This window comes from Cyrtonyx montezumae, unplaced genomic scaffold (assembly GCF_038088225.1).
Source record: "Cyrtonyx montezumae isolate F1298 unplaced genomic scaffold, pur_monq_1.0 scaffold_8, whole genome shotgun sequence".
Classification (NCBI taxonomy): domain Eukaryota; kingdom Metazoa; phylum Chordata; class Aves; order Galliformes; family Odontophoridae; genus Cyrtonyx; species Cyrtonyx montezumae.
In genome coordinates, this window is record NW_027072089.1 from 89,428,485 (window position 1) to 89,455,789 (window position 27,305).

Below are 27,305 nucleotides of genomic sequence, written 5' to 3' on the forward strand. Positions count from 1 at the left end.
CTTTTGAGATATGAATGTTAGTTGGGGTTGGAAGCTGGGAAGTCATATCAGACTTCTACCATGCTTGGTGCCCCATGGAGGCACTCCACTACATGGCATCCATTGATGATGTTAAGGATTTTCAGTATTGGAGGTGGGTTTCAAATTAAAAAAAAAAACTATTTTTTCTCTTGGGTGTGTGTACAAATAATTCTTTTGCTCCCTCACTATTTTCTTTTAATATTCAGGGAACTTCATATAACATTCTTTTTGGTGTTAGACACAAAAGCAAAGTGGACCAAGATCATCTAGATGCGTTAGGTAGACCTTAAAATAATAGCACAATATAGTAATACTGTTCATTAAACACTGACACCTGCTTATTTTCCAAGAAATTGAAGTTCTGGTACTAATTTGCCAAATACAACATTTGCCAAAACACAAGGGTGGCTATTTACAACAAGACCCTATAGAACTACTAAGTCAGTCAGTTTCAGAACCATCAACACCCTTTGGCCCATTTTACTCTACTTGCTCCAAGTGGAGTGGAAGCCAGGAAAGCAGATCTGAGAATAAACTGGGAGAATACATTCTATTTTTAAGAAGGGACTGATTTCTGATTAATACTCATCTGTTAATGCAACAAATTGGTAAGTAATATACAGGTTTGCTGATATATAAACCCTACCTATTTTTACCTATTTTGACTACCTATTTTTTTTTTTTTTTGTCTTCTTGCATTCTCAAGAAAGGACTGTGTGCTGGTGGCAGGAGGCCAGTACATGTAGGATTTTGTAGCAGTGACATGTTAAGTCTAGCTGTACATAAAATACACTGATCTATTTCTACATAGAAGTAGCCAGTTGTTTGAGAATAATGGCCTACAGTAAAAATCTGTTTTTTTTTCCTTTTTCTTCCTCAGATAGCAATGGAGAGTCAAAATAGAATATTTTGTTGGTCATAAAAGTTGGTGCCTGGACAGGTTCACTCTTCTCTGGGTGGAGAACTGGCTGGAGGGCCGTGCCCAGAGGGTAGTGGTTAATGGAGTTAAGTCCAGCTGGCGTCCCGTTACGAGTGGTGTCCCCCAAGCGTCAGTTTTGGGGCCCGTCTTGTTTAATACCTTTATTGATGACCTAGATGAGGGAACTGAGTGTACCCTCAGTAAGTTTGCAGATGACACCAAGTTGGGAGGATGTGTCAAACTGCCTGAGGGTAGGGAGGCCCTACAGAGGGATTTGGATAGGCTGAACAGCTGGTTTGAGCTCAATGGGATGAGGTTCAATAAGACCAAGTGCCGGGTCCTGCACTTTGGCCACAATAACCCCATGTAATGCTATAGGCTTGGGGCAGAATGGCTTGAAGAATGTAGAGAGGAAAAGGACCTGGGGTGTTGGTTGATGCTCGGCTTAACATGAGCCGGCATTGTGCCCAGGTGGCCAAGAAGGCCAACAGCATCCTGGCCTGTATTAGAAATAGTGTAGCCAGCAGGAGCAGGGAGGTGATCATCCCCCTGAACTCAGCTGTGGTGTGGTCGCACCTCGAGTACTGTGTTCAGTTTTGGGCCCCTCACTACAAGAAGGACATTGAGGCCCTGGAGCGTGTTCAGAGAAGGGCAACAAAACTGGTGAGGGGTCTGGAGCACAAGTCTTATGAGGAGCGGCTGAGGGAGCTGGGATTGTTTAGTCTGGAGAAGAGGCTCAGAGGAGACCTTATTGCACTCTACCACTTCCTGAAGGGGGGTTGTGGTGAGGAGGGGGTGGGCCTCTTCTCCCTGATAAATAATGACAGGATGAGAGGGAATGGCCACAAGTTGCGCCAGGGAAGATTTAGATTAGACCTGAGGAAACATTTTTTCTCTGAAAGAGTGGTCAGGCACTGGAATGGCTTGCCTAGGGAGGTGGTTGAGGCACCATCCCTAGTGCTATTCAAGAAGCGTTTAGATGAGGTGCTAAAGGATTTGATTTAGTGGTTGGTTAGGGATAGTGATAGGAGGATGGTTGGACTAGATGATCTTGTAGGTCCTTTCCAACCTTATGAACCTATGCTGTGCTTGCAGAATTCTATTTTATCTTTCATAGTTTAAAATTACTATCAGCGTAGAGTTGAAATATACTCTAAGGGCTTTATTGTATGCATTTAAACATAGGCTTTCTAAATTGCAAAATATTAGTTAATTTACATAATAATTTTGAAAGCAATGATAAATCCTAACGATGGTAAGATGTGGAAATGATTTAATAGGCAGAAATTTTGAAGTATTGTACCTGAGACTATTTTGATAATTTATTTATGTACAAAACCCTTGTAAATTTAGAAAGGTTTTTAGTCTAGTACTTTTCTTTGCTTTAGATCATAACGGTCATAGTCAGTCACCTAAAATAATGCAAATTTTGATACCATTACATTGGTACAGTATCAGTCAGCTTCAAATATAATTAATTTCTGAAATCTTTACCTTCATTGTGTTAATTCCCAAAGTTGATCTACTCCTGCAGTGCTAAAAGAGTAAAAATTAATGCATTATGCTCACTTGTGACAAAAAATCTGCTAGTGCTTGGAAACATTTTTCATAGAGGCTTTTTGAGATGGGGATTTCTTTCCCTCGTGCAAACGTGTATCCCAGAGGGGAGTAGGAAAATAGCTGTGCTTTACTATTTATGTGGAAGGCAGAATGTGGTAAATTGTGGCTGCAACCTCTGCTAGAAATACAGTTGTTTACTTCATGAGTAGTTCATATGAATCAGCTGGAGCTACTTGTCTAATTGTATAAAAGTAATGATTACGCTAAAGATAGGCAGGAAGTTGAATTTGAGTCCAGTGGCAGCTTTTGTTTCCAATGTTACACTTTTTGAGTTTCGTTTGGTCTAGGGAGTCATCCTGTAGTCCAGACTTCAAGTATGAAACATTTAATCCGCAGACTTAGAACCCAGATAGGTATGTTTTTGAAAAAAAAAGGTATGCTCACGTAAACACTCCCAGGGCTTCCCAGGAATAGTGATGGTGTTGGAATGTGTCATAAAGCTCAGTATGGATGTATCAATAATACTTTTCAGTTAAGATTTACATGTAAATCTGTAGTTTATGGTGCTAAGGTAGTCTAAAATAGGCGAATAAAAGCAGAGCAGAGTCACAGTTGTCATTTCAGAGGCCTAAGTGCCCGATTTCATGCCCTCTACTTCCTCAGGTGACTGTTCCACAGAACTGAACTATTACCTCCTCTGAAATTCAGAGATCTCAACTCCTGCTGTGCTCAGAACTCAGCAGTAACCATAATCAGCAGTAACCATAAATAAGCTGGAAAACCCTTGCTCTGTATGCCCTGACATTTGTTTTCTTGGCTAATCCTTTGGGGTGTCTAAGCAGGCACTGCTGGTCTCTCTGCCTTGCTCCTACAATGTTAAGAAAAATCAAACTAAGCAAACCTGAACAGAACTGAAACATCTCTCTAGAGCCAGTTATTGATGTTAACTCTGGTTTTCCACAGACAAGAAAGTATGTTTTGTAGATGTTCCAACTCTGTCCTGCTTGACAAGCAATAAGCAGCCTTGTGTTCTTTTGATATTCTCATGTGTTTTACACAAATACAGACTTCCACTAAGGTAGTGATGGGACTTGCTCCAGTTTTGCAACTTGGAAGTAAAATTCTGTGTGGTTTCCTCCATCTCTTCTAGTTCTTTTGAATCCAGAAATCTGTAAGTAAAAGGTTTTTCCATTCCTTTGAGGGAGCCAGAGATCCTGAGAAACCCTTAGAAAATAGTCAAGTACTTTTACTCGTTCAGCAAAAATAACCTGAACCCTGTATACGTTGGACTTCGGATTTATGTGCAGGTTTATATAAAGAATCATTGTTTCTGTATGTATTCAACATAACCACTCAAAGCTTCATTGTTTTCCAGGAAGTACTGGACATTTCACACGTGACAACAAAAATCTCTCAATTGAAATACTGTTTTTTTCCAGATTCTTAATTTGTCACATGAATTGAGAACTTTTTGCTGTATTTCAAAGAAAATTTCCACAGCTGTACCAAAAATAGTCACAACATATCCTGTGGTATTCCTTATTTTTTCCAGCATGGTGTATATAATTTCTTTTATTTTATAATAGGCATCAAATTGCTTCAGCTAAGCACTGAGAAAGTTAAGGTTAAAGTCAAAGACACATTAATGATTTGGAAAAAAAACAGATTAAAAAAATTAAATAAATCTTCTAAATTGTTTGCAGTTTTTGAGGAGATCATCTAAGCTATTTCAGCTTTAAAAAAAAGAGGAATGAAAAACTGTCACGGCGTAATCCGTGACAGTGACCCAAGGGAAACCGAGAAGGAAGAGAGGAGAGAAAAAGAAACTGCGTCAGTGGCCGCGCGGCCGCCCGAGCAGAGCCGCGCTCCGGGAGGGGGAGGGGGAAACAGCGGGAAGAGATGGGTCTACAAGAAGACAACGGCACGATCTGAGAAGGAACGGTAACTTTACTAAATCTAATAAAATTGAACAATTGAGAGAGAGATAAAATTTCCAAACCAAAAGCTGTGAGCTTACGTTAAGGACGAAACTGCAGGGGAAGCACACGTGCTGAACCTCCACGGCAGCCCAGAGGAACGCGCCCAGGCAGAGCGCCGCCTGGCATCCGGTGCGGAGCTCCGCCCCTCTGCTGCTCCCACAGCATTAACTCCTTAACTGCTGCATGATGCTCTGATGTGGAATACCGGCATCAAAACCACAAAAAAAAACCTTTCAAATACATTCATTATACTCATGTCCGAGTTTATAAGGAATATGCAGAAGAAACAGATGAAGGTGTTAGACATTTTTTTTCTATCAAAGCTTTGTTTATATGCATCAGTCTTCCTGGAGATGCTTGGTCAGAACACTTGCCAAGATTTAACTGCATTCGTACTCATCTACCATTAAGCGCTCAGAAACAACACTGAAGGTACAGTAGAGTACAGCAGTATTTGAAATACAAAACTGCTCTTCATTCTTTAATAGACCACAACAGCAAGAAAAGCAACTGATGGAGGATTCAAAGAAACTAACTGCGTGGGCTTGAAAGAATACACATCCAAACAGTTTGCTTTGGAAGAGCTTGAGCCTAAAATTTTAGGTACAAACACGGTATTGAATCTGTCCTTAACATTTGTATGGATTTACTGCTGCACAGAGTGAACAAATTAAAAAATGTGGGTGACCATAACCTTATGATGATGGTCCCATAAAAGAATCTACATTCTTCTGTAGTTAATCAAGTCTGATGTGTACTTAACTGTGCATACGCTACACAGAAATGTGGCAAAGAAAAAGAAGTAAAACCCAAGTTCACTTTCTTTGGAAAAATTAAGCCAGGTAAGTCTCATTTGTATGTAATAATTGTAGTTACTGTGTGTTGATTTGAGAAAGAACAAATAACTCCAGTGCAGAGCATTATAAAATACTTTCCGGTATAAGGACAAATGACAGTTTTATTAAGATAAAAAAAACTTTAATACCTTTTTATTTAAAAGATTTAGCATAAAATAATTGCTACAATAACATACACGTTCAAAAAGTTTTCAGTGCTTTCAAAGTTCAGCATTTTGGCAAAAAAAAAAATCAAAAGTTGGTTATTATAATACTGATATAAAATACTTCATGCAGAGTAAGGTCAGGTGCATAGAATACAATAAGAAATAAAACATACTGTTTGTGTAAACATTTAAACATATTTAAAGTATAACTTTCATTAGATAACATGCAAATACTGCAATATTTTAAATGGCACTTAAATATAGATACTGAGATTCTTTATAAATTTGCATCTAATACAAGATTCTGAAATGTACAAAACTATAAAAAGAACACATTTCTTCAGGTACTAGTATAGAGCTTGATTGTCATTTTAAAAGCATTGAGCCCAGTGTCCCGCAAATCTTTGCTAGTCCAAGTTAAGCTGTCTACTGAAGTAGGCTCAGGACTAGTTTCCTTCATAATAAAATATGAAAGTGTATTTACATGAGAATAAACTCATATTTTTGGTAAGGTAATGAAGCAGCAGCAATTTGTTTCTTCAAAAAATGATGCTTAGAACAGGCACATTTTGTTGTCACTAATATTTATCTGAATAATATAAAGTTAACATTTTTCAATAAATTTAATTAAAACGTTGTTCATTGCTGAAAAAACCTCTAAGAACCTTCTCACAAATATAGATCTATAAAGGCAGAACCTTCCATTGTGCGCTTGTGGTTACAAGATAGTGGAAAATGATCTAATTGTGCTGAAACAAACATTTTACTGGTAATGAATAAAGGAATCGTGTTTCAGATCATTCAAATACTCTTCATCCTTCAGTGAAAAATATTAGTACACAGAGTCTTCTATGTTTTTTGTTTTCTGGTTCAGTGATTGATAGTTCTCAATGTTCTTCATAATGTGAAATACCGTAATACTAGCGTGTATTTTCTATGTAGCTATATATAATACGTGAATTTTAGCAAGGTAAATAGAAAACTTACAAACAGGCAGTGCAGAACAGGCCCCACCTTAACAGAAGGGGAAGAAATGCTAAACGAAACTTGTACTTGAGATGCAATAAGAGCTGACAGAGGTACGTGCGATGCTAACGTTGGACTGTCTGAATTGATTAATGACTCTATCTTTTCTGCTTCTTTATTGCAGGCTTCAATCTAGGAAGAAAAAAAGTTATTGTTTCTCTTCTTGTCAGGTAAAATGCCAATGCAGACATCTTTAATAGACAGAAAAATTCAGAAAGAAAAATGTAATTATTCCAGTCAGCATGTAAACTTTTTGTCAGTGATTCAGTGTAGCCTCAGGAAAATATACTAGAGAAAAATGTGATGGGCTGTGCTGCTGTAGAACTACTGTGGATGCAGCAAGAGAGGAAGGAGGAAGCTCCATACAAATGGTCAGGATGACACGTTTTGAATGTTGATGCCAAAAAGCTCACAGTAAATTAAAACCAGAAGTAACTGAGGACTTCCACATTGAGCAAGACAATGCCCTGAAATCTGCAGTGGAAAATCAGGATTTTGTAATGGCGCCTCCCCCCCTCCCCTGCCCCCATCAGGGAAAGCAGGTTTCTTCTATGGGAAAGGAGGAAAAAAATGGAAATAAAAGCAAAACCTTGAGAGAACTGAGACAGAACTAAGACATAAAGTAATCCACTTATAATTCCCCCATTGACATAATAAATTTCTTTTAGAATTGTTTTTTCCATCTTACCTTATACTGTATCCCAGGAATAAATTTACTATTAATGATCTTTAGCAGCCTTGAAGGCTGCTTCTTGTGAGCTGGTTATTTCACAAATTTGGTGCCTGGAGGCCCAAAGCTTTGAACACTGAGGAACTTCTCACTCAGTAACAGATAACAGCAGTGAGCTGAGCAGCTCATCCAGGCACATCCACCCCCCCTGCACAGCCCGGCTGCTCCCCATCAGCCACAGCATCGTCACCTGAAGTGATGCCTGCTGACTCGAGTGATGGCAAAGAACTGCGTGCATTGCAATGCATCAGCCACACACACAGATCCGAGCAGCGGACTTTTAATGAAGGAATTTAAGACTAGGTTTTAAGATCGTGAAAATAAATAAATAAGTGAATAAACTTATGCCTGTGACACCATTTTGAGTTTATATGAACATTACTTGCAATTCTTCAAATGAAATGTTCAGAGTTTTTGGCAGTATGTGCATTCTAAACTATGTACAGAAAAAGTAAAATTTCGTCAAAAATCTGATGAACAACTTGGGCCCTCACTAAGGACTGCAACCCCTTCCAGCCAGCAACCTGATGCATCAGTTTCACAAAAACAGGATAAAATATCCCATAATTTTCCTCTCTTATTATTTTAACGTTTTAAGAACAAATTTAAAATGTTTTGTTACTTATATATTGATGATACTGTATATTTTACAAGGGCTGTTCCAAAAGTAATGCCTCCTGTTTCATTATGTTGGCCCATAGCATCAGAGGTGGATGATGGTGGAATGGCAATAGAGGGTGAACCTTCCTGTCAGTACTCCATTACGTGGTGTTGCTGTTTGAGACACAGCAGCAGAGGGGCAGTCTGACATAATGGAGTCTGACACTGAAATGAAGCAAAGGTGTCAATGAATTCCTTCATGTGGAAAAAAAGTTGCACCCACTGATATTCACTGATGCTGAATATTTATGGAGACCATACAGTGAATGTGAGCACAGTAAGGTGGTGGGTGGTGTGTTTCAGCAGCGGCGACAGTAGGTCACCTTCACTGGTGTGGACTTACATATTCATAGCATGCAGCCTCTTGTTCATTGCTGGTGAAAACGCACAGCTAATGGTGGTGACTATATTGAAAAATAGTGTTTTGTAGCTGAGAATTTGCTCTATCAAATGAAGTTAGTGTGCTCTTTGTTATAGTTTCCATGGAAATAAATCGGAGTTATTAACTTCAGAGCAAATTCTGTTTATGCAGGCCAAGACAGCTCCTCTTCACTTAGCCTGGACCAGACAAGCCAAAAGGTTAGGCAGCCATGAGCTAATCCTTGGTTTCATGTGGGCACTCTGATTTCAGGCAGTCCTCACCAGGAATCTGACAGCATCTGCTGCAGACCAGGTGAGAACTGACAGGATTGATAAGGATTAAAACCTTATTTCCTAAGTATCGGTAGAGTTCTGAGCTATTTCTGTTACAGAAGGAGATAAAAGTTGGAGCAGAATTGGACATAACAGATGTTTGCTCCAGTAGCAAAATACACACAGTGTTTCTGAGAAACAAATGCCCTATTTGATACTGCAGCTTGCAGAATTAATGGCAGTGATTTTATATACTCATAACTTCAGACCAGCCCAGAAGCAATTCTGAACATGCAGAATTAGATGGCAGAAACAAATAATCAGGAAGTACACACAAATATAAAACAGCAAAATAAGCAAACCCCCCAAAAGCAACCTGCCTAAATTGTTTGTTTTGTAAAAGATGAGTCTGTAGACAGATTTTTTCCTCCTTCCTTTTTGAAGCTAAATCCTCAATTCTCAACCTGTGTACATTGATATGTAAGGTGACAGAATGAACCATTCAGAGAATTCGCCCTGGTTTCAACTGAGATAATTTTCTTCATAGTTGCTGGTATGATTTTCTTTTTTGGCTTTAGGAGGAAAAAAATGTTTATAACACACCAATGTTTTAGATGTTGCTGAGCAATGCTGTACAGCACGAAGGATATTTCAGCTTCTCAGCTTATTGTACTGTCCTGCCAGCAAGGAGGCTGAGGTGCACAAGGAGCTGGGAAGAGACAGAACACGGACAGCTGACCAAAACCGGCCAAAGGCATATTCCATATTGTATGGCATCATGTGGAACTATACAACTGGAGGAATTGGCTGTGAGGGGCAGCTGCTACATGGTGCCTTGCTGGCAGTGGATAGCAGGTGGTGAGCAATTTTGTTGTGCTTCACTTGTTCTGTAAACACACATATGTAATTTTATATATATTATTATTATCATTTCTATTCCCTTTTTTCCTCTTTTTTTTTTTTTTTGTCTTAGAAAATATCTCACCCTATGAGTTAGTCTTTTTTTTCCCCTATTCTCTTCTGCCAGCCCACTGGTGCAGGGAGTAAGCAAATGCTTTGTGGTGCTTTGCTGCTTGCTGGGTGAAACCACAGAAAGACCAAATGGATCTTCATTATAACGCGCTGTCAGCAGGGCTAAACAAGACAAGGAACAAGTATAGAATGGCAAGTTTTGTTCCTTTTAATAGGAAGATGATATACTCATTGGTCTTGTACAGGTTAACAAACTAAAAATGAAGCAACAGCTCCAGCAGTAATAAATGTCCAATACACAGAGTCTTGCTTCTGCTCTACAGCGTTCTTAAGAAAAGACCTTTGACCTGCATTTGTTGCTTTACACTTAAGAGTTCAGTAATGCTTGGGCAGCTTACTTTAATTCTATTTCATTTTTAAGGCTATAAGAGCATTTTGGATATCCCTGCACATCTTAGAATATAGTATCAATAATCATCTTTGGTTAAGAACTGCTTAACATCAAGACAGACACAATATATTACTATGATACTAGTACACAGATGTGCTTCTGTCTAATGTATGCCAACCTACTTTCAACCCTGACACTAGACACGGAATGCCATTTCATGCAAAAGATACTTTTATTACACAATATTACTTGAAGATGTCCTTCACTAATAAGTATATTTTCTGCTATTTTAGCCATAGAAAATTGAAGCTTCTACCTTTATTCGTTTTAAAAGAAAAACAGCATTAGTCCATCATTGGGCTTCCTTTGCCTCACCTGTTTTATTATCCACACTCAAAAGTCTCTTACCAGTACATCAGGATTCTCAAGGCACATTATGCTATTAGTAATAATTACTATTTAGGATCAAGTCACTAGAGAAATCTGCATGTATTCAGCACACAGGAAAACAATTTTAAAACTGAAGTAAATTCATGTTGGGTAAATAAGAATATAGCATACCTGCAATGGTTTGGGTTTCTGATCCACAGGAACGATGAGAATCACAATTTCAGATTCTATGCTTAAGTATCCAAACACATCACACTGTGGCACGGAAACATGCAGGCGGAGTTTTTCAAGTATGTCAAGTACAGTTATAGGCTTTTTATTTGTTACCTGGAAAAAAACAAAGCACTTCCTGGATTATATTATGCAAAATTATATTATCATTTCTCTCAGACAGATCCCATAGGCATTTGCTCCCCCAGCAAGTAGAAAACTTCATATGGTTCTCATTAGTTTGGTTCCCTACTGCCTCTCCCTTATTAGAGTAACAAAGCTTTTAACTTCCCATGCTCAGGTTACTTTCATACTTTGCACTATTATCCAGATGAGTGTGATGAGTCAGAGAGCATCTCTGGATTTACTGAGTGACACCTGACTGAATTTTCCAAAGGGAAGGGTTAAGACTGTCAATGCATATTTATAAGAGGGATGCTCAAAAGTAATGCCTCCTGTTTTATTATGTTGGACCACAACATAGGTGGTATGGCAATAGAGGTTGAACCTTCCTGCCAATATTCCATTACATTTTTTTTGCCATTCAAAAGAGGACAGCAGAGGGGCAGTCTAACAAAATGGCATCTGACATGGAAAGTGCAGATGAAGCAAAGGCGTGGAACTGAATTTCTCCATGTAGAAAAAATGGCACCCACTGACATTCATCAGCAGGAAATGCAAAATGAGGTGACAGGTGCTATGTTTCAGCAGAGGTGACAGCAACATGAAAAACAACCCACATTCTGAATGCCCATGCAGATTTTTACAAGGATAGCATGCAGGCTTTTGTGCATGGCTGGCAAAAATGCATAGCTAGTAGTGTTGACTACATTGAAAAATACTGTTTTGTAGCTAAGAGTTCGCTTTATCAAATAGCAGTTTGTGCTCTTTGTACCTGTTGTAGTTTCCATGGAAACAAATAGAAGACATTACTTTCAGAGCAATCTATGTATATATGAGATCTGAAAACTTGAGGACTCTATACTGTGCAATACTGTGAGCAAGGGAAGAGGGAGTTAGTGAGACTGCTGACAAAAAAACAGAAAGGTAGTGTGGCAAAGGGTAAAGAAAAAGAGAAGAGGAATCCCCAAGGCTATACAAATGAACTGGAATCTAGTGGAGCTCAGTTTGTGAAATCTCCATTATCGGAGATTTTCAATAATTTACTGTCCAGACTGGTTCAGCTGGAGTCAATTTTGCCTTGAGCAGGAAGCTGAACTGGACAATGTCCAGAGGAGCTGCTCAATGTATTTTTCTCCCTGTGTTTTTATAAGAGCTAATTAGAAAAACATAGAATCATAGGGTTTGGAAGGGACCTCTGAAGATCATCCAGCCCAGAAGTGGACACAGTACTCCAGATGTGGCCTTACAGGGCAGAGCAGAGGGTGAAGATGCACTTAATACACTCTAAGATATAACTGGCATTCTTGGACACAAGAACACCTTGGCTCATGGCCAACTTGTTGTTCATCAGGACACCCAGGACTTTCTCTGCAGAGCTCTGTTCCAGCAGGTCAACCCCTAACATGTACTGATACAGGCTGTTTTTCCTCCCCAGATATAGGACTTGACCTTGTTGAATCTCAAACGTTTTCTCTCTGCCCAACTCAGTGTTGGGCACTGTGAAGCTGCCTGCTTACTCAGGTCTAACTGATAATTATTAATTATCTCTACTTCTACTACTGTCTATAGGTTAGTGCACTTTTGAAATGTTTCAAGCAAATTCCTTATCCTTGACTTTTTAAATAAAAATCACATGCAGATGCAAACATGGATTGTTTCACTTCAGTAGGCACACTAATCATGTATTCTATTTTATTGTGATGCAAAGCTAAAAATCAGTTAAAGCCTCTGACCTGGACCCTCACAGCACTCTCATGGAGAAGCCGGCTGCCCATGGTTTGGACAGACATACACTCTGCTGGGTGAAAAACTGTCTAGATGGCCAGGCCCAGAGAGTTGTGGTCAATGGAGTTAAACCCAGATGGCAGCCAGTCACAAGTGATGCCCCCCAGGGCTTGGTGCTGGGGGCACTCCTATTTAGCATCTTTATCGATGAGGGGATTGAGTGCACCCTCAGTAAGTTTGCAGATGACACCAAGTCAGGAGGGAGTGTTGATCTGCCAGAGGGGAGAAGGGCACTACAGAGGGACCTGGATAGAGTGTATCAATGGGCAAAGCAAACTGTAGGAGTTTCAGTAGGACCACGTGTCAGATCCTGCATTCTGATCACACCTGCAGCAATGCTAAAGGCTTGAGGAGGAGTGGTCTGATGGAAAGAGACCTTGGTGTTCTGAAGGACAGTCAGCTGAACATGAACCAGCAGTGTGTCCCGGTGACCAAGAAGGCCAATGGCATCCCGGCTTGTATCAGTAATGGTGTGGTGAGAAGGACTACGGGAGTAATCCTCCCCTTGTACTCGGCATTGCTGAGGCCTCACTGCAAGTACTGTGTACAATTTTGGGTACCTCAATACAAGAAAGGACACTGAGGTGCTGGAGCAGGTCCAAAGAAGGGCAACAAGCCAAGTGAAGGGCTTGGAGAATATGCTGTATGAGGAATGACTGAAAGAGCTGGGGCTGTTTAGTCTGGGGAAGAGGAGGCTGAAGGGAGACCTTATTGCTCTCTTAAAATACCTGGAAGGTGACTGCAGTGAGAGTGGGATCGGTCTCTTCCCACTCACAGGTGACAGGAGAAGGGGAAATGGCCTCAAGTTTTGCCAGGTGAGGTTTAGGTTGGATTTCAGGAAAAACTTCTTTACAGAAAGGGTTGTTAACCACTGGAATTGGCTCCGCAGGGAGGTGGCTGAGTCACCATACTTGAATGTGTTTAAAAAGCATCTGGATGTGGCACTCAGGGACATGATAGAGCGGTGGGTTGTTAGAGTTAGGGTAGTATGGTTAGGTTGCAGTTGGACTGGATGATCCTGAAGGTCTTTTTCTACCTGAGCAATTCTATGATTCTATTATTCTAAGTGTTAAACTCTGTTCCATATACTCAAGCATGAAAGCAGGGGTCAACAGAGAAATGCAATCCTTTTACACACCACATGCTGAGGCTGGACCTAGAATGTTGTGTTCATTGGTGGACAGTCAACGTAGGAGCCATTTTAAACTACAGGTTTTCGAAGAACTGCAAAGAATGCAAGCATCTAACTTACAGAAATGTTAAATTTAGAAAATATTTTAAAAGAAATTTTAGCTGAAGAGCAAGACAAATCAGTGATAACTATCTAGATGAACATGAATAGTGTAAAACAATCCAAAGACAATGCGAGAACTAAGTTACCAAAATTAGAAAATAGGAGCCAGTGGAATAATCTTAATAAAAGGGCCATAAATAAATACACAAACTGTGTTAGTACCATGAGATAGACATAGTTTACTTAGCATGCCTTTACTATTGGAAGTCATTTTAACTGCAACTTAATGTGCTTGTTCTTGTCTATCCTAATTCTGTTTTGTTTTGCCCTGTCATTCAATTTCTGTATCCAAATATTAAGAAATAATTGATGGTATAAAATAAATCTGAAAAATAACTGATTTCATAATACTTTTCAGAAGAGTATAAAATAACTTGACTTTTCCATGTACCCTTTAACACAAGGAATGACTGAACTTTACCCTTGCAAAATTATCCAGCTTGTCTTTGTCATATAATATTCTCAGCATTCCAGCACACACTGGACAGCATGCTCCTGTGTGATAAAGAAAAAAAGAAGCAAAAAAATTGCAACAAAATCTCTGAAATAAAAAATAACTCTTTTCACTTCAAGTAAAGCTCAAAATAGAATGTTAAGAATGAAAATATCAAAGCTACCAAAGCAGAGTAAATCTTTCAGTTTGATAGCAGAAATATACAATCTTGTTTTTTTAAAATGTTGAAAATCTTTACAGTGAAAAAGTAGACGTATATTTACTGCTGCCAAAGTGTATCACAAACAAAAAAAATTTGTTTATGCATAACATTATTGTAAGCTAAAAAGTCTAGGCATATTGTGTATTCCAAGACAAGATACTGTATGAATGCATATGCAACTACAGATTCAAAAAAGCTGAAATAGTGACAGATGCATAACTGCGCATTACTTTATACAGTTGTACCATGTTGAAACTTAGAATCTTCATATGGCTAGGGGAGAAAAACCCAAATGATCCCTTCTAACATGGAAGCACTTTTACTTCCTCTACCACTTTCCCTCACTATCTTGGAAACAAAAGGGCTAATATTTCAACTTTCTGCCTACCCATTGCTGTATGCTTAATTCATGCTCCTGACTACGTAATGCACATTCTAAGAATGAATGTTAAAATATTAGACAAAACAGTAAAGCACATCAGCCCTTTGTTAATGTCCTGAATGAGAAAACACACGAAACTTTTTGAAAACTGACATTTCTTGTGACTAGTTAATCACTGTTTCATTAAGGAAGTACTTGTGAGAAGAATGAAAAAACAAAACAGCAAAACTACTCCTACTGTTTTCCTTCTTCACAGTATTGTATATGCAAATGGTATCTTACTCTTGTCTTCTAATAAAATATAATCTTTGTTATTTTGGGAACTCTGAAGATAGTTCAGCATTCCCACATTGCATCTGTGCTGTCAGTTCTGAAAAATTAGTCCTCCAGTTCCTACTGACATTGTACCCTATACCCCACAGACTTCATTCGTTTCTCCCTGACAGGTCCTATGGGCACAGCTGCAAGTTCCTAAAAACTGAACGAACGTGATTCCAAAAGCCATAAGCCCTTCCACTTTGATGAGTCCCAACACTACCCTGTTCTAGCCTTAACTAAAGATCTCCATTATTCCTCTTGGATGTTTCGAAGACATAACAGAATACAGTCTTTTAAAACATAAGTTTAGTTCTAAATGTACATATATTAATACAAATGGCCTGGAGACTCTCTCCTATGTACAGTAAACTTCAACAGCTGCAACATACCTGGTGCAATGACTGGTTTGCAGCCAGCAGCAGAAAGCTGAGGACATTTAACAAAGGCACACTCTGTGTGAAAACCATAGTCTGAGAGAACACCTACAGCCTGACAGTGTCCATAATAGTCAACAGCCACACGGTCAGAATAGGCAGCACACACACTACTGTAGGTTTCCCCATTATGTCCACATACAGGTTCTACCGATTTGCAAAATGGCTGAAACACATAGAAATGGTAAATCAAAGTACATGGGTATTTGTGACTAATACATTTAAATATTCAGAAAAGAAAGAAATCTAGAGTATAATGTAACTGTGAGTTCAAGAACAGGTAATAAATACAAAAAATAATTCCTTGAAGGTGACAGACGAATCTTAGTTACAATCTGATAAATGTGCAATAAGACATGTTTTGGGGAAGAAGACTTTTAGTTCTGTGCTAATAGCTAAATAATGATTGTAATTTAATTTATTAAATGTTTTTATTTCCATCACTTATTCATTTCAGTGTGTTTTTCTTTTATATTCTTAGAATTTAGTAACACATTATTTGAGAAGCTAAACATCTAAACTTATTTCAAAGGAATAAAACTATTACTAGACACCTCCACGAAAAATATATATTATTGAGACCTTTATATATAACAGAATATTTACTGTCTCAGTTTTCTCTCACAAAAGCAAATGCAGCATCATCTGATTCAAATACATGTAAAAATAATAGAAAACTGTAATATTCCTTCTCTCTTGCCTTTGCAGATACATTTGTTCAGCATATTCAAGAAGACAAAAGCCAGCAAACCTAAGCTTCTGAATACAGACAAAAGTAAATGGATTCAACGACTCTTCACAGACTCATTCCAGATTCATCTCCATTGTTTGAGAAGAATCTAGAGATAACCAACTTAAAAATGGTAAAGCCAGTGACTTTGAAAAAAAAGTAGTTCCTAGCTGGTCTGTAGAGCAACAGACAGGCTATCTACCAATACTGCAGGGAATGGTGGGACTGAAGAACTAACCTAATTCTAATCCTTATGAGGGATTAATATGAAGACCAATCAAATACAGACCATCTAAAGAAAATACTACGCACAATCCAACAAAATGCTAAAGACTTTCTATAGAAAGACTTGCTGCCAAGACAGGAGTGACCCTGAGCCTCAAACTCCCATTATCAGCATAAATGGTGAAAATTAACATGCAAGTAAAATTCTCCTAAAATATTCTAAAACAAAATAAAATAGATTAACTACACAGTAGACATGATAAAACATTAATTTTCATTTATAAAAAGTTCAACTTGGTGTTAATCGGTATTCCTAACCAAGGATCTGCTTTAATTAAAGCTTGCATTGAAATACATTTGTAATAGCAGTGAACAATATAGAAGACTTAACACAAGCATCAGAGTATTTCCCCTAAGAAAGCAGAAGCAAAGCTTTTGTTTTTGAGAGGTCTATCTCAAACACTTGACACTTCAGAAAATACTGAATATCATTTTATGCATTTTTATATTAGTTAAAATTAGCTTTAAAGGATTATTTTCAATGAAAATGTTTTATAAATGATAAAAGCAGAATACTGTAAAATTGAACATAAAGGAAAGATTTAATTGTTTCTAAAACCATTTCTTACCTGGCATGGTCCTCGATATGCTAAATTTTTCCCTTTTTGGTACAAAGTACACACATTACTGTATTCCACACTGTCTGTGTCACAAACAGGATCCTGTGTCTGGTCACAATTTAATTGCCTTGGCACACATTCATGTTGGCTACATTCAAACTTCCCAAAACTAGTCAAGCAAACTTTTTTCTTTGGAATGCACCTGAAGAAAGTTATAATCACAGGTTTATAAGAAGTTTCCAAGTATTCAGCAGAAACATTTTCAATAAAAACTCTAAAGTGCTGTTGTTAAACAGAACTACAGGAAATGCATGTGACAAAACATCCTGAATAACCAATTACAAACTTGTCACAAACATGAAACTGATCCACAACGCATTTAGTCAATGTATATGCACACAACTATAGTTTCTATAAGAATTAGTCTTCTACCAAATATTTTTCAATGGATTTTTGCAAAAGGATCGAAAAACCTTTTTTCTTACTCCAAAACCTCACTTCGTAAAGGTGTACTTAAGGAAAACTAAATAAAACACCAAAGCAGTAAACTGCAAAGCAAAATGATCCTGTTGAAGAGGTATAGCCTATGTTGAGAGAGCAGTGAAAACAAAAAGACTGCTTGGATCAATTGCAAGTATGCAATTTGATTCAAGCTTTGTAGGTTTGGTATACTATATCACATCCACTGGGGATAACTAAGAATAAACAAAAAATATCCACTGGGGATAACTAAAAATAAACAAAAAATCAGTACCAACAGTTTCCTTTTTAACCTATCATCCCTCTCAAGTGTTCACCAATAGGTAAAGAGCAGTAAACACCAGAAATACTTTCCTTTTTATATTAAATGCATGTATTCCATGATCTTATCTCTGAAACATTTGCCATATGTCTTGCAAGACATCCATCTACTAGATAAATGACAACCAACAGGATTTGAAAAATAGACTGATGAAGGTCCAAATTGCTTTTCTAACCATCTCCTTTATCTACAAATTACAATAATCATGTTCTTATACTTTCTCAAAGTTGCTGTCTAAGCAATATATATAAAGGAAAGACTCACTCTGAGATTCAAATGCTTTAAAAATACAAATGGAACACAAAGTCTTAAATACATTGTAAGCACTTCAAAATTACTTTAAAATGAAGTTTTACATGTTCAGTTATGTTATCAGACTCACCCAGAATAATCTATTGTATACAGGTTTTAATTAGATAAGTTGAGGTTCTAAACATAAATATTATTCTGTAAATCTGAAGAGAAAGCCACTCAATACTTTCTAAATTAAAAATATCGAAGTTAAAGAATGTACACCAACAATTCAGCTTTAAAATTCATAGTTTCAATGCCTCAACTTCAATTATAGCTGCAAAATAATACTGTTTTGTCTGCAGTTTTCTGCTTTTAAATATGCAGGGAAAAAAATATTATCATTTGTCACAAAAGCAATATATTATATAACCTCTTATGGTAGCCTTCTTTCCAAACAGAAAATTCACATTTTCAAAGGAACTGTAGGATTGCACAGCACTGAGAAAATTAGGAACTCTGTCTGAAGACAGAGACCAAAAGTAAAAGCCATGGACTTTGATTTCTTGAAGTTCAGACTGTCCTGTCACTAGCATAAACGAATTTTTGTTGCATTTCTCTATATAGATTTTTCTCTTACATGAAAAAAAACAAACCCAGAGATTGTACAGACATGATTTTCACAAGATAACAATGAAATTATGTCAGAGAAACTGAAAACCTCCCAGAGTTATACACATTTCAATTTCAGAAATTAGAAGTACAGATTAACTGAATAGGCAGGAATTAATTAAAATTTACAATTCAGGCAAGTTTTTTTTTTGTAAGTATTAGAAGAAATTGTGAATCAGAGTAGTAAAATGTCCAGCAATTTTTTTTCTCCCATTTTTTTAAACTATACATAGGTACTGTTTTATTTCTAGAATTGAGATCTGTGTAAGAAATATAAATAATATAGCACTACATAAAGAGAACTAAGAATTTTTATTGCAGTCCATTGTTATGATAAATGAATAAATTAGTAAGTAAAAGAGACTACTTTTATTAAACTATTCCAAAGTAAACCATTACTACACAATATACATTCACCAAAGAAAAAGGTCTCTTTGTTTTTTTAAGTAGCATAAGAATATTTTGCTTTTACCTTTGATTTTTACTACAAGGGTTAGGGTTACAAGGATCCTTGGAAATACATGATCCAAATTCAAACTGATTATCTTGGAGACCAACACATCGAGCTATACATGCACTTGGATACGTGCGCCCATTTTGACCACATACTGGTACAAACTGATCTACACAGTTACATGGCAAACCTGCAAAAGCAACACATAAGAATATGGTTCACGCTTATTTTCTCTGATGAAAGATACACAAGAGGTCACTAAGACATCGTAATCATCCTGCAAATGTGGCAACGTACTGTAATCTTCAACCTCATACCTTTTTAGCAATTAATTAAGCAATACTGTAGCACATACACAATCACGTGTAGTAGGAATTGAAGTCTGTGTCCTACTTACTTCCTGATTTTACTCAAGTTTTTCTATTATTTCCACAAACTCCTTGTCTGTCATCCCCAGCAGCATTATCCTGTCTCTGCCTATTTCCACAGACTACCTTAATTTTAACCTTTCTGTTCTGATTTAAAAAATAAAATAAAAAAAAAATTAAAAAAAAAAAAAGTATTTTCTTCCAGAAGTGTAGGTTGGACATTAGAGAATAAACAGTTAAAAGAATATTTTTATACTGACATATTCCCATGAATTCTGTAGAAAGAATTTAGAAGATAATCCTTACTCTAAGAATAATGAAATTACAATTTCTGCTGTTTATTACCTGTAAACTTCCGACGTTCATCTTCTGAACTATGATCCGTTAAGCACTGCCGTGTGGAACATATCAAGTTTCCAGCAAAACATGAGCAGACATTGCAGTCTATATTAAAAGATGTTCCATGGCCTTAATAATAAAAATAATTAAGTAAATGTATCCGATAAATACAAATATACCAGAAAATAATAAGCACAGATAGATTTTTAATTATTTTTACCTTAATATCAGTTTCTTTTACAACTGCAATTGCTATCTTGTGTGTATACTTCTATCCTTAGTGTACTTTTCATCAAGAGATAAAAAGCAAAAAAGTAACTATGCTCTATGAAAATTAGGCAATTCTCTCTAATCCCTTTTCAGAGAGTTCAGTTTAAGGATTACAGTTCTTGAAAAATAATAATCTGGCACGAGTAAAATGGTCAGCACTTGAGCAATTTGGAAGAGATACTCCAAGGCAAATGACAAGAGAAGATGGAAGAAGAAAGCACAAAAAGCTGTTTAAAACAAAGAATTAGCCAAGAAAGAAGGATCTTTTTGCAGCATTTTCCAAAAAAAGGTTTGCAAGATTTGGAGCTTATACTAAATTGAAGGTTTTCTTACATGATTCTATATAATCAAAAAAGTAACTGTCTCTCAATCTACTTGAAAGCTTTCCTACACTGTTGGCTTCCATTACCAAAGAGTGGAATCATGAGGTAACAGGCTGGACTATTTGAAAGATTGAATGGATGAAGAATTGGTTAGATGGCTGCAACCAAAGGATTGTGGTTAACAGATATATGTCCAGGTGGAGGCTGGTCATGACTGGTGTACCCCAGGGGACTCTCTTAGGACCAATGCTCTTGAACATGTATTTATCAATGACAAAGACAGGGATCAGAATGTACTGTCTGCAAGTTTGCACCAAGCTGAGTGGTACAGTTGATAGAAGGAAGGAATGTCATACAGAGGCAAATGGACAGACTTGAAAAGCAAGCTCCTGGATCCTCCAGCAAGGATCCTGGTGAATGAAAAGCTGGATGAGGCAGAAGTGGGTGCTTGCAGCTCAGGCCAACAGTATCCTGAACAACACAAATAAGGTGCGTGAGGGACGTGATTGACCCCTCTGGTCAGCCCTTGTGATGGAGTGCTGTGTTCAGGCCTGGGAATCCAGCACTATGAAGATGTGCAGATGGTGAGGCAGGTCGAGAGCACCTCTCCTACAAAGAAAGATTTAAGGAAATGGATTTGTTCAGCCTGGAAAAGGCTCCAGAGGGACCTCACTGCAGCCATCCAGTACTTGAAGTGAGCTTATAAACAGCACGGAGACTGACTTGGACTGATAGTGACAGGACAAGGGGAAATATCTTTAAACAGAAAGAGGGGAAATATAGATGCTAGGTGGAAATTTTCTCACTCAGAGGATGGTGAGGTGTTGGTACAGGCTGCCCAGAGAAGCTGTGGATGCCCCATCCCTGGAGGAGTTCAAAATCAGGTTGGATGGATGCCTGGGCAGCCTCATCTAGTGGATGCCCACAGCAGGGGATTAGGAACTGGATGATCTTTAAGGTCCCTTCCAACTCAAACTATTCTGTGATTCTAAGATAGTGTTGCTTTCTACTTTGCTGCTGTATACACGATGTTCTAGTGTTTGATACAGGCTGAGTGTGCATGAGTCCATCCTCAGAAGCTTCTGAAATCAGTTTTCGATCAGACTGATGCTGCGTGCGATAGCAGTTCATTTTTAACAGTTCTGTGATACACCAGAGGTCCCACGCTAGAAAGTATAGTGCTATAATCCATATAGTAGGGCCATGGGCAGCCCTGTTGACAGCAAGAGGGTTGGAAATATATAATCTGTAAGGTCCCTTCAAACCTAAGACATTGTGTTATGAAGTACTGTAAAACACAGGGCATGTGAAGTGAGTCAGTGACCTTGAGGTTGAAAAATGGCATACTAGAACAAGCTTTCCAAAGAACTTTCATTGGTTTAGTCAGACATTGTTCAGTACTGACTTAAATTATGTGACTCTCCAGCATACAAAAGTTTTAAACAAGTGTTACGTATAAGGATGCAGATATTAACCACTGTATTTTCCAACAAACTTTGCATCTTGTTTTTCTGATCTTCATATGTAATTCGAATTTCATTCTTAAGGAAAAAGTGATCTATAAAGATATAATTTCCATTCTGATACTTACTTTTTTTTTGTCCTCCAACAATGCATGATTTTTGGAGGTCAATACAATGCATTTCTACACAGTTTTCTAATAATCCAGTGTGTCCACAGGTACAAATCTTGTAACAACCAACATCACCAGCTGAGGATGGAACCTGAATAAGTGTACCTTGACGGACAATAAAATCTGAGGCTTCTCCCAGTTTGCAGCCTATATACAAAGAGAAATTTAACTAAATATATATTAAATTTGAATTTGAGTGCCACTACCAAAACTTCTTCTGTCAGATAAAAAAAAAAAAAACCTACAGCAGTTTTTCTCTACCCTTCACTCATTTCATTACAGCAACAAGTAGCAGAAAGGGAAGATACTTGTTTTTAGACAGTGTTCTGAAGTACCTGCAGAAACATCATTTAAGATAAAAAGACTCCTATTTTCCGTAGTAGTAGAAGACATGTGGTGTGGTAAATTACACATTCTCTGTCACTTCCTCTAGTAAAGGGGCTGCAAGCAATTCAGATTAAAAATTAGTGCTTCTCACTCTCCCTCACTGAAACCATGCTTTTAAGCAGCTATCCACTGGTTATCTCTCATGTCATTTTTCTGATTGAAAAGGAGCAGAATAATTTCAGCAAGTGCTGCAGGTGCCTGAGGTAGAACAATGAAGGTGCTGTAGAATTTGTGTACACAGTACAATCTCCTACCCCTTTTTGTAGATTCAAACCTTGTTTGAATCACCATCCAAGCCTGCTATTCTGAAGTTAGGTAACAAGCTCATTCTACCTGAGGCACTTTCTCAAAATCAGTTCAAGTTAAAGCTCAGTACAGAAGTTAGATAACACGTATATTCAAAAAAGTAGCCCCCATATGGCCATGAATTCCTTTCTAGTAAGATGCAGCTACATTATCACTCATCCAAAGAGTAGCAAAAATGCAGTCTTGGAAGTACAGTTGTGTACTGTTGCATTTCCAGGCTTCGTCTTTAGTAAGAAGTACCACCACTGGCCTTATGTGAAAGGCCAAAACAGCACTACAATATTAATTACTTGTGTCTTTGTTGTTTCTCAAACTCAGTGTCACTTTTCTCCAAACAATAAGCCTAGATTTTGTAGAGACATGGAGTTATTTACCTTGGAGCTTTGATACCTGGAGTTTTACTGATTCATTAAGCACATAGTACTGCCAGTCATTAAAGTGCAAAGGAACTACATCACTGCTGCAAGCTCAAATAGTAGAGAGAAAGAAGGACAGGCAAATAAATTATGACCACATCACTTGCTTCTCAAGCCCTGGAACTCTTAATCCAATGAAGTAAAAGACTGCAGTAACAGTGAAGCTCTTATGCAAAAGTATGGGTATTCGCTTAGACCTGAACTACTTGCCTTTGAGCTGCTGGAGATAGTTTGGGAAGTTGTTCTGGCCAATGATGGATTTGGGACAACTCCACATAAGACACTATCTTGAACTTTAATTCAATATCAGAATAGCTGTGCCAGTGCAAGTGCACATCCTTGATCCCCCAGCATTTGATAAATTTCTCAGAGTTCTGAGAATGTCATTCCAAGACTGACATCAAAATTTTCATTAATTTCAAGGCGAGAGACAACATCTACTTACTTGACCAATGAGGAAAATTATGTGGATATGGCTAACAACACATGGAAATACAGGGTAACATATGCTATTGTGTTTGGAGCTGCAGTGAATCTAAGTGTAGTTTTCAGTACTCTATGCTTGTAATTTTAAGTAGCAGGCAGGATGTCTAGAGATCATGTATGGATATTTATTTCTTCTGAAGCAAAAGAAACAATATATTTTAATTAAATGTTACATTTTAGTCAGGAATAAAAATACAAACATAAGAAGATCTACAACATATGCTACAGGTTTTGAATAGATAATTATGATAATAGGTCTTTTGGGATATCAGCAATACATTTTAAAGCTTTCATAAATTTTTCAGTAAAATCTTTATCACCAAAATTCAGGCAAACAGAAGTTCAAAACCCTTACCTGGCACACACAGATATGGAAGACACAATTCTCCAGACTGACATCCTTTTCTATTTACTTCACATAATTGATTAGCTGCACATGGATTTGGATTACATGGATGTGTAACATCTTCTACAATGTTTCCTAAAGAACTTGGACCTGAAAACAAAGTATATGGCATTTATAATGATTTAAATAAGATTAACTTATCTACAGGAAAACATGGCATTTATCATACTCAGTAAAACCTTATTTTTGAAACCCGTTCAAATCTTCTTTTTTTTCTCCCAGATTTTTCTCTAAATGACAAAAAGACAAACTGGCAATGACTGCTAGTTCAATCAAGAATATTCTTATGGTTGATAATTAAGAAATTATAGGTTTGAAGGAGATTTTATATTTTACCAAGTTTTGTATCATTAATGAAGTCTGATTCTGTTTGCAGAATCAAATTCACTAGTAATACTCTTCGATTCTCCTGTTAGTACAAAGAGGAGAATGCAACCAAAGCACCTAAATTGAAAGAATCATCCAAAGCTTTAATATACTGAGAGATCAAATCAGACTGTAAGTTGAGGGATACTGTCAGTGATAGTTTTAACCAAAATTTTACAAACTTCCTGGGATGTCAAAATTTAATTTGGAAGGTCTAAAATTAATAGATCTTACAACACTAAAAAAGTCAAGAGTCCTATAAGGATTACAAATTAGTAACAGGGAAGAGTAGATGTGGAAAAGAATGTAAAAATACATATTTAATGAAAAATAATTGTGTTCCACATTCATGTGTAAGATGCCTGCCATTATGTTCTATTGCTTTTGCAGCTAAAATCATGTTTTAGTTATTTTAATTTCACAGTTAAAGAGCATTAAATTAATACATTGAGAATTACATTAATACATAAGAGTGTTACATTAATATATTTTATATATGTATTAGGAAAAAAAAAGTGTAATGTTGTACATCAAGAACTTGTGTTCTAAATCATGCTATAGTTTAAGTGATATTTACTTGTGATTAGTCCTCCCAAGCATGATCTATCTTTTTCTCCATAACAAATTTCACTGGTGTCTGTATTGTTGCTCAGTACTCCCTTGGCAGGTGAGATGACTTCTTGAAGAGCACAGTTTTCTTAAAGTAAGATTAACTAGCATATTTTCAAATTGGTAAAAAACACTGAAATTCAACATGCCAGATTATCAGATGAGTATTTCTGAACTTGCATTGAATGTATGAATTCCTAAAAAGGGAAGCATGATGGGTAAATTGGTCTCAGCCAATCCAGCCACTTTTCTCTAAATAGGACCATAGGTAGAAAATAGGTAGAAAAGGTACTGAAATGCTCAAGGGTTCTGGTAAACACAGAGGAGCTGCGTAGCCACCAGCATTGCAGACAAAACTGATTCAACATGAACAAAACAAATCAAACTTATTGGATGATCACTTCCCTGATCCTGCTGGCAACACTATTTCTGATACAAGCCAGGATGCCATTGGCCTTTTTAGCCACCTGGACACACCACTGACTCATGTTCAGCTCAGTGTTCACCAACATCCTCAGGTCTGTTTCTTCTGCAGTCTTCCAGCCACTCTGCCCCAAGCCTGTAGCATTCCCCAGGGTTGTTGTGGCCACAGTGCAGGACCCAGCACTTGGTCTTGTCAAACTTCATCCCACTGGCCTCAGCCCAATGATCCAGTTTGCCCAGATTCCTCTGTATGGCCCTGCCACCCCCAGGAAGATTGACACATCCAGCCAAGGTGGTGTCCGGTGCAAACTTACTGATGGTGCACTCAATGGCCTTGTTCAGTTAATCAATAAAGACATCAAGCAGGACAGGCCCCATCATTGACCCCCTAGGGAACACCACTTGTGACCAGTTTCCAGTTGGATGTAACTCCATTCACCACCACTCCCTGGGCTCAGCCATCCAGGCGGTTCTTTACTCAGCAAAGAGTGCACCTGTCCAAGCCACAGGCTGCCAGCTTCTCCAGAATACTATGGGAGACCATGTCAAAGGCTTTGCTTTAGGTGGACCACATCAATAGCCTTTTCCACATCCACTAGCCAGATCACCTCATCAGAGAAGAACACACTGGCCCAACAGGATATGCCTTTCATGAACTGGCTGGGCCCAATCTACTGGTTGTCCTGCACATACCATGTGATCTCACTTATGAGTTCCATAACCTTTCCTGGCACAGAACTAAGGCTGACCAACTGCAGTTCCCCAGATTCTCCTTATGACCCTCCATGTAGACAGGATTCACACTGGTAAGCCTCTAATTATCTGGGACCTTTCCTGTTGACCAGGAGCAGTGGTAGATGTTGAAAAGGAGCTTGGGAATCATTTCTGCCAGCTTCATTTCACTCTTCATGATAGGAAGTGGTGCAGTAAGAATAAGAATTGGATAGTTCTGGAGGTTATGTTCAGTAGGGTTTCTCTCTTCCACTCATTCCTCCTCACAACTTTCCTCTGTTCTAGTGTGGGCTCTCCATGGACTACAATGATTTTCAGTGCATTTCTTACTGCTTTTGGTGTAAGCCCTCCGTACCCTGCAGGGTGTATCTGCTCTGTCATGGGGATGTCACAGCTTCACCAACTAGCTCAGCTTTGGCTTGCTGCTCAGCCAGCTGTGATTGGCACAGGGCATTCCCTGATCTCCTCCCATACAGCTTGTCATGGTTTTACGATTTTTGTTATTGGTATTCTACATCATAACACGATGTTGCACACTGGGAATTAAAGAGTTAATGCTCTAGTTCCATGGACTGATGATATTTCTGGGTAGTTATCTCAGAAGATTTCACTGTTCCATTTTTGTTTTACACTTAGAGGGAAAGATAAAAATGCTCGTGAGTCATGAGACTGCCCCTTTCTTTTACTGCTCCTCAGTGCAATGTGTGCTCCCTGCCTTCAGCATTAGAATAAGGCCTTCAGTTTTAGATACTCTCAATTAATTGATTTATTAGCTTCAATCCCAATTAACTTGCATTTGTGCTATTATAATTAGTAAATTAACTTTCCTCCTCAGATTGTTGCCTCTGATTGTTTCTTTTTATTCCATTCCCTCTTTCCTTTCCTTCCCCTCCAATGCCTCCATCCCCTTCCCCCTACTTTTTTCCTTCTTTTGGGTGGTGGGCCTGTGGGCCTGCCCTGTCCTTGTCATGCACACAGACAGATCTAGGCATAACTATAGCCCTTGCCACATATATCTAAT

General features: G+C 37.9%; 1 protein-coding gene across 3 annotated transcripts in view; it reads right to left on the bottom strand.

Annotated features, from left to right (window-relative positions):
* Positions 1-5,432: 5,432 nt before the first annotated feature.
* Positions 5,433-27,305, bottom strand: part of RECK (reversion inducing cysteine rich protein with kazal motifs) — a 65,630-nt gene continuing 43,757 nt past the window's right edge. For all 3 annotated transcript variants that reach the window (XM_065753011.1, XM_065753013.1, XM_065753012.1), the window contains 9 exons: positions 24,104-24,244; positions 22,112-22,300; positions 19,934-20,056; positions 19,239-19,410; positions 17,071-17,263; positions 15,442-15,652; positions 14,118-14,191; positions 10,456-10,611; positions 5,433-6,640 (listed from right to left, as the gene is read on the bottom strand). In XM_065753011.1, the coding sequence (XP_065609083.1) occupies positions 6,425-6,640; positions 10,456-10,611; positions 14,118-14,191; positions 15,442-15,652; positions 17,071-17,263; positions 19,239-19,410; positions 19,934-20,056; positions 22,112-22,300; positions 24,104-24,244 (1,475 nt within the window). In that variant the 3' untranslated portion in view covers positions 5,433-6,424. The remainder of the gene's footprint in view (positions 6,641-10,455; positions 10,612-14,117; positions 14,192-15,441; positions 15,653-17,070; positions 17,264-19,238; positions 19,411-19,933; positions 20,057-22,111; positions 22,301-24,103; positions 24,245-27,305) is intronic.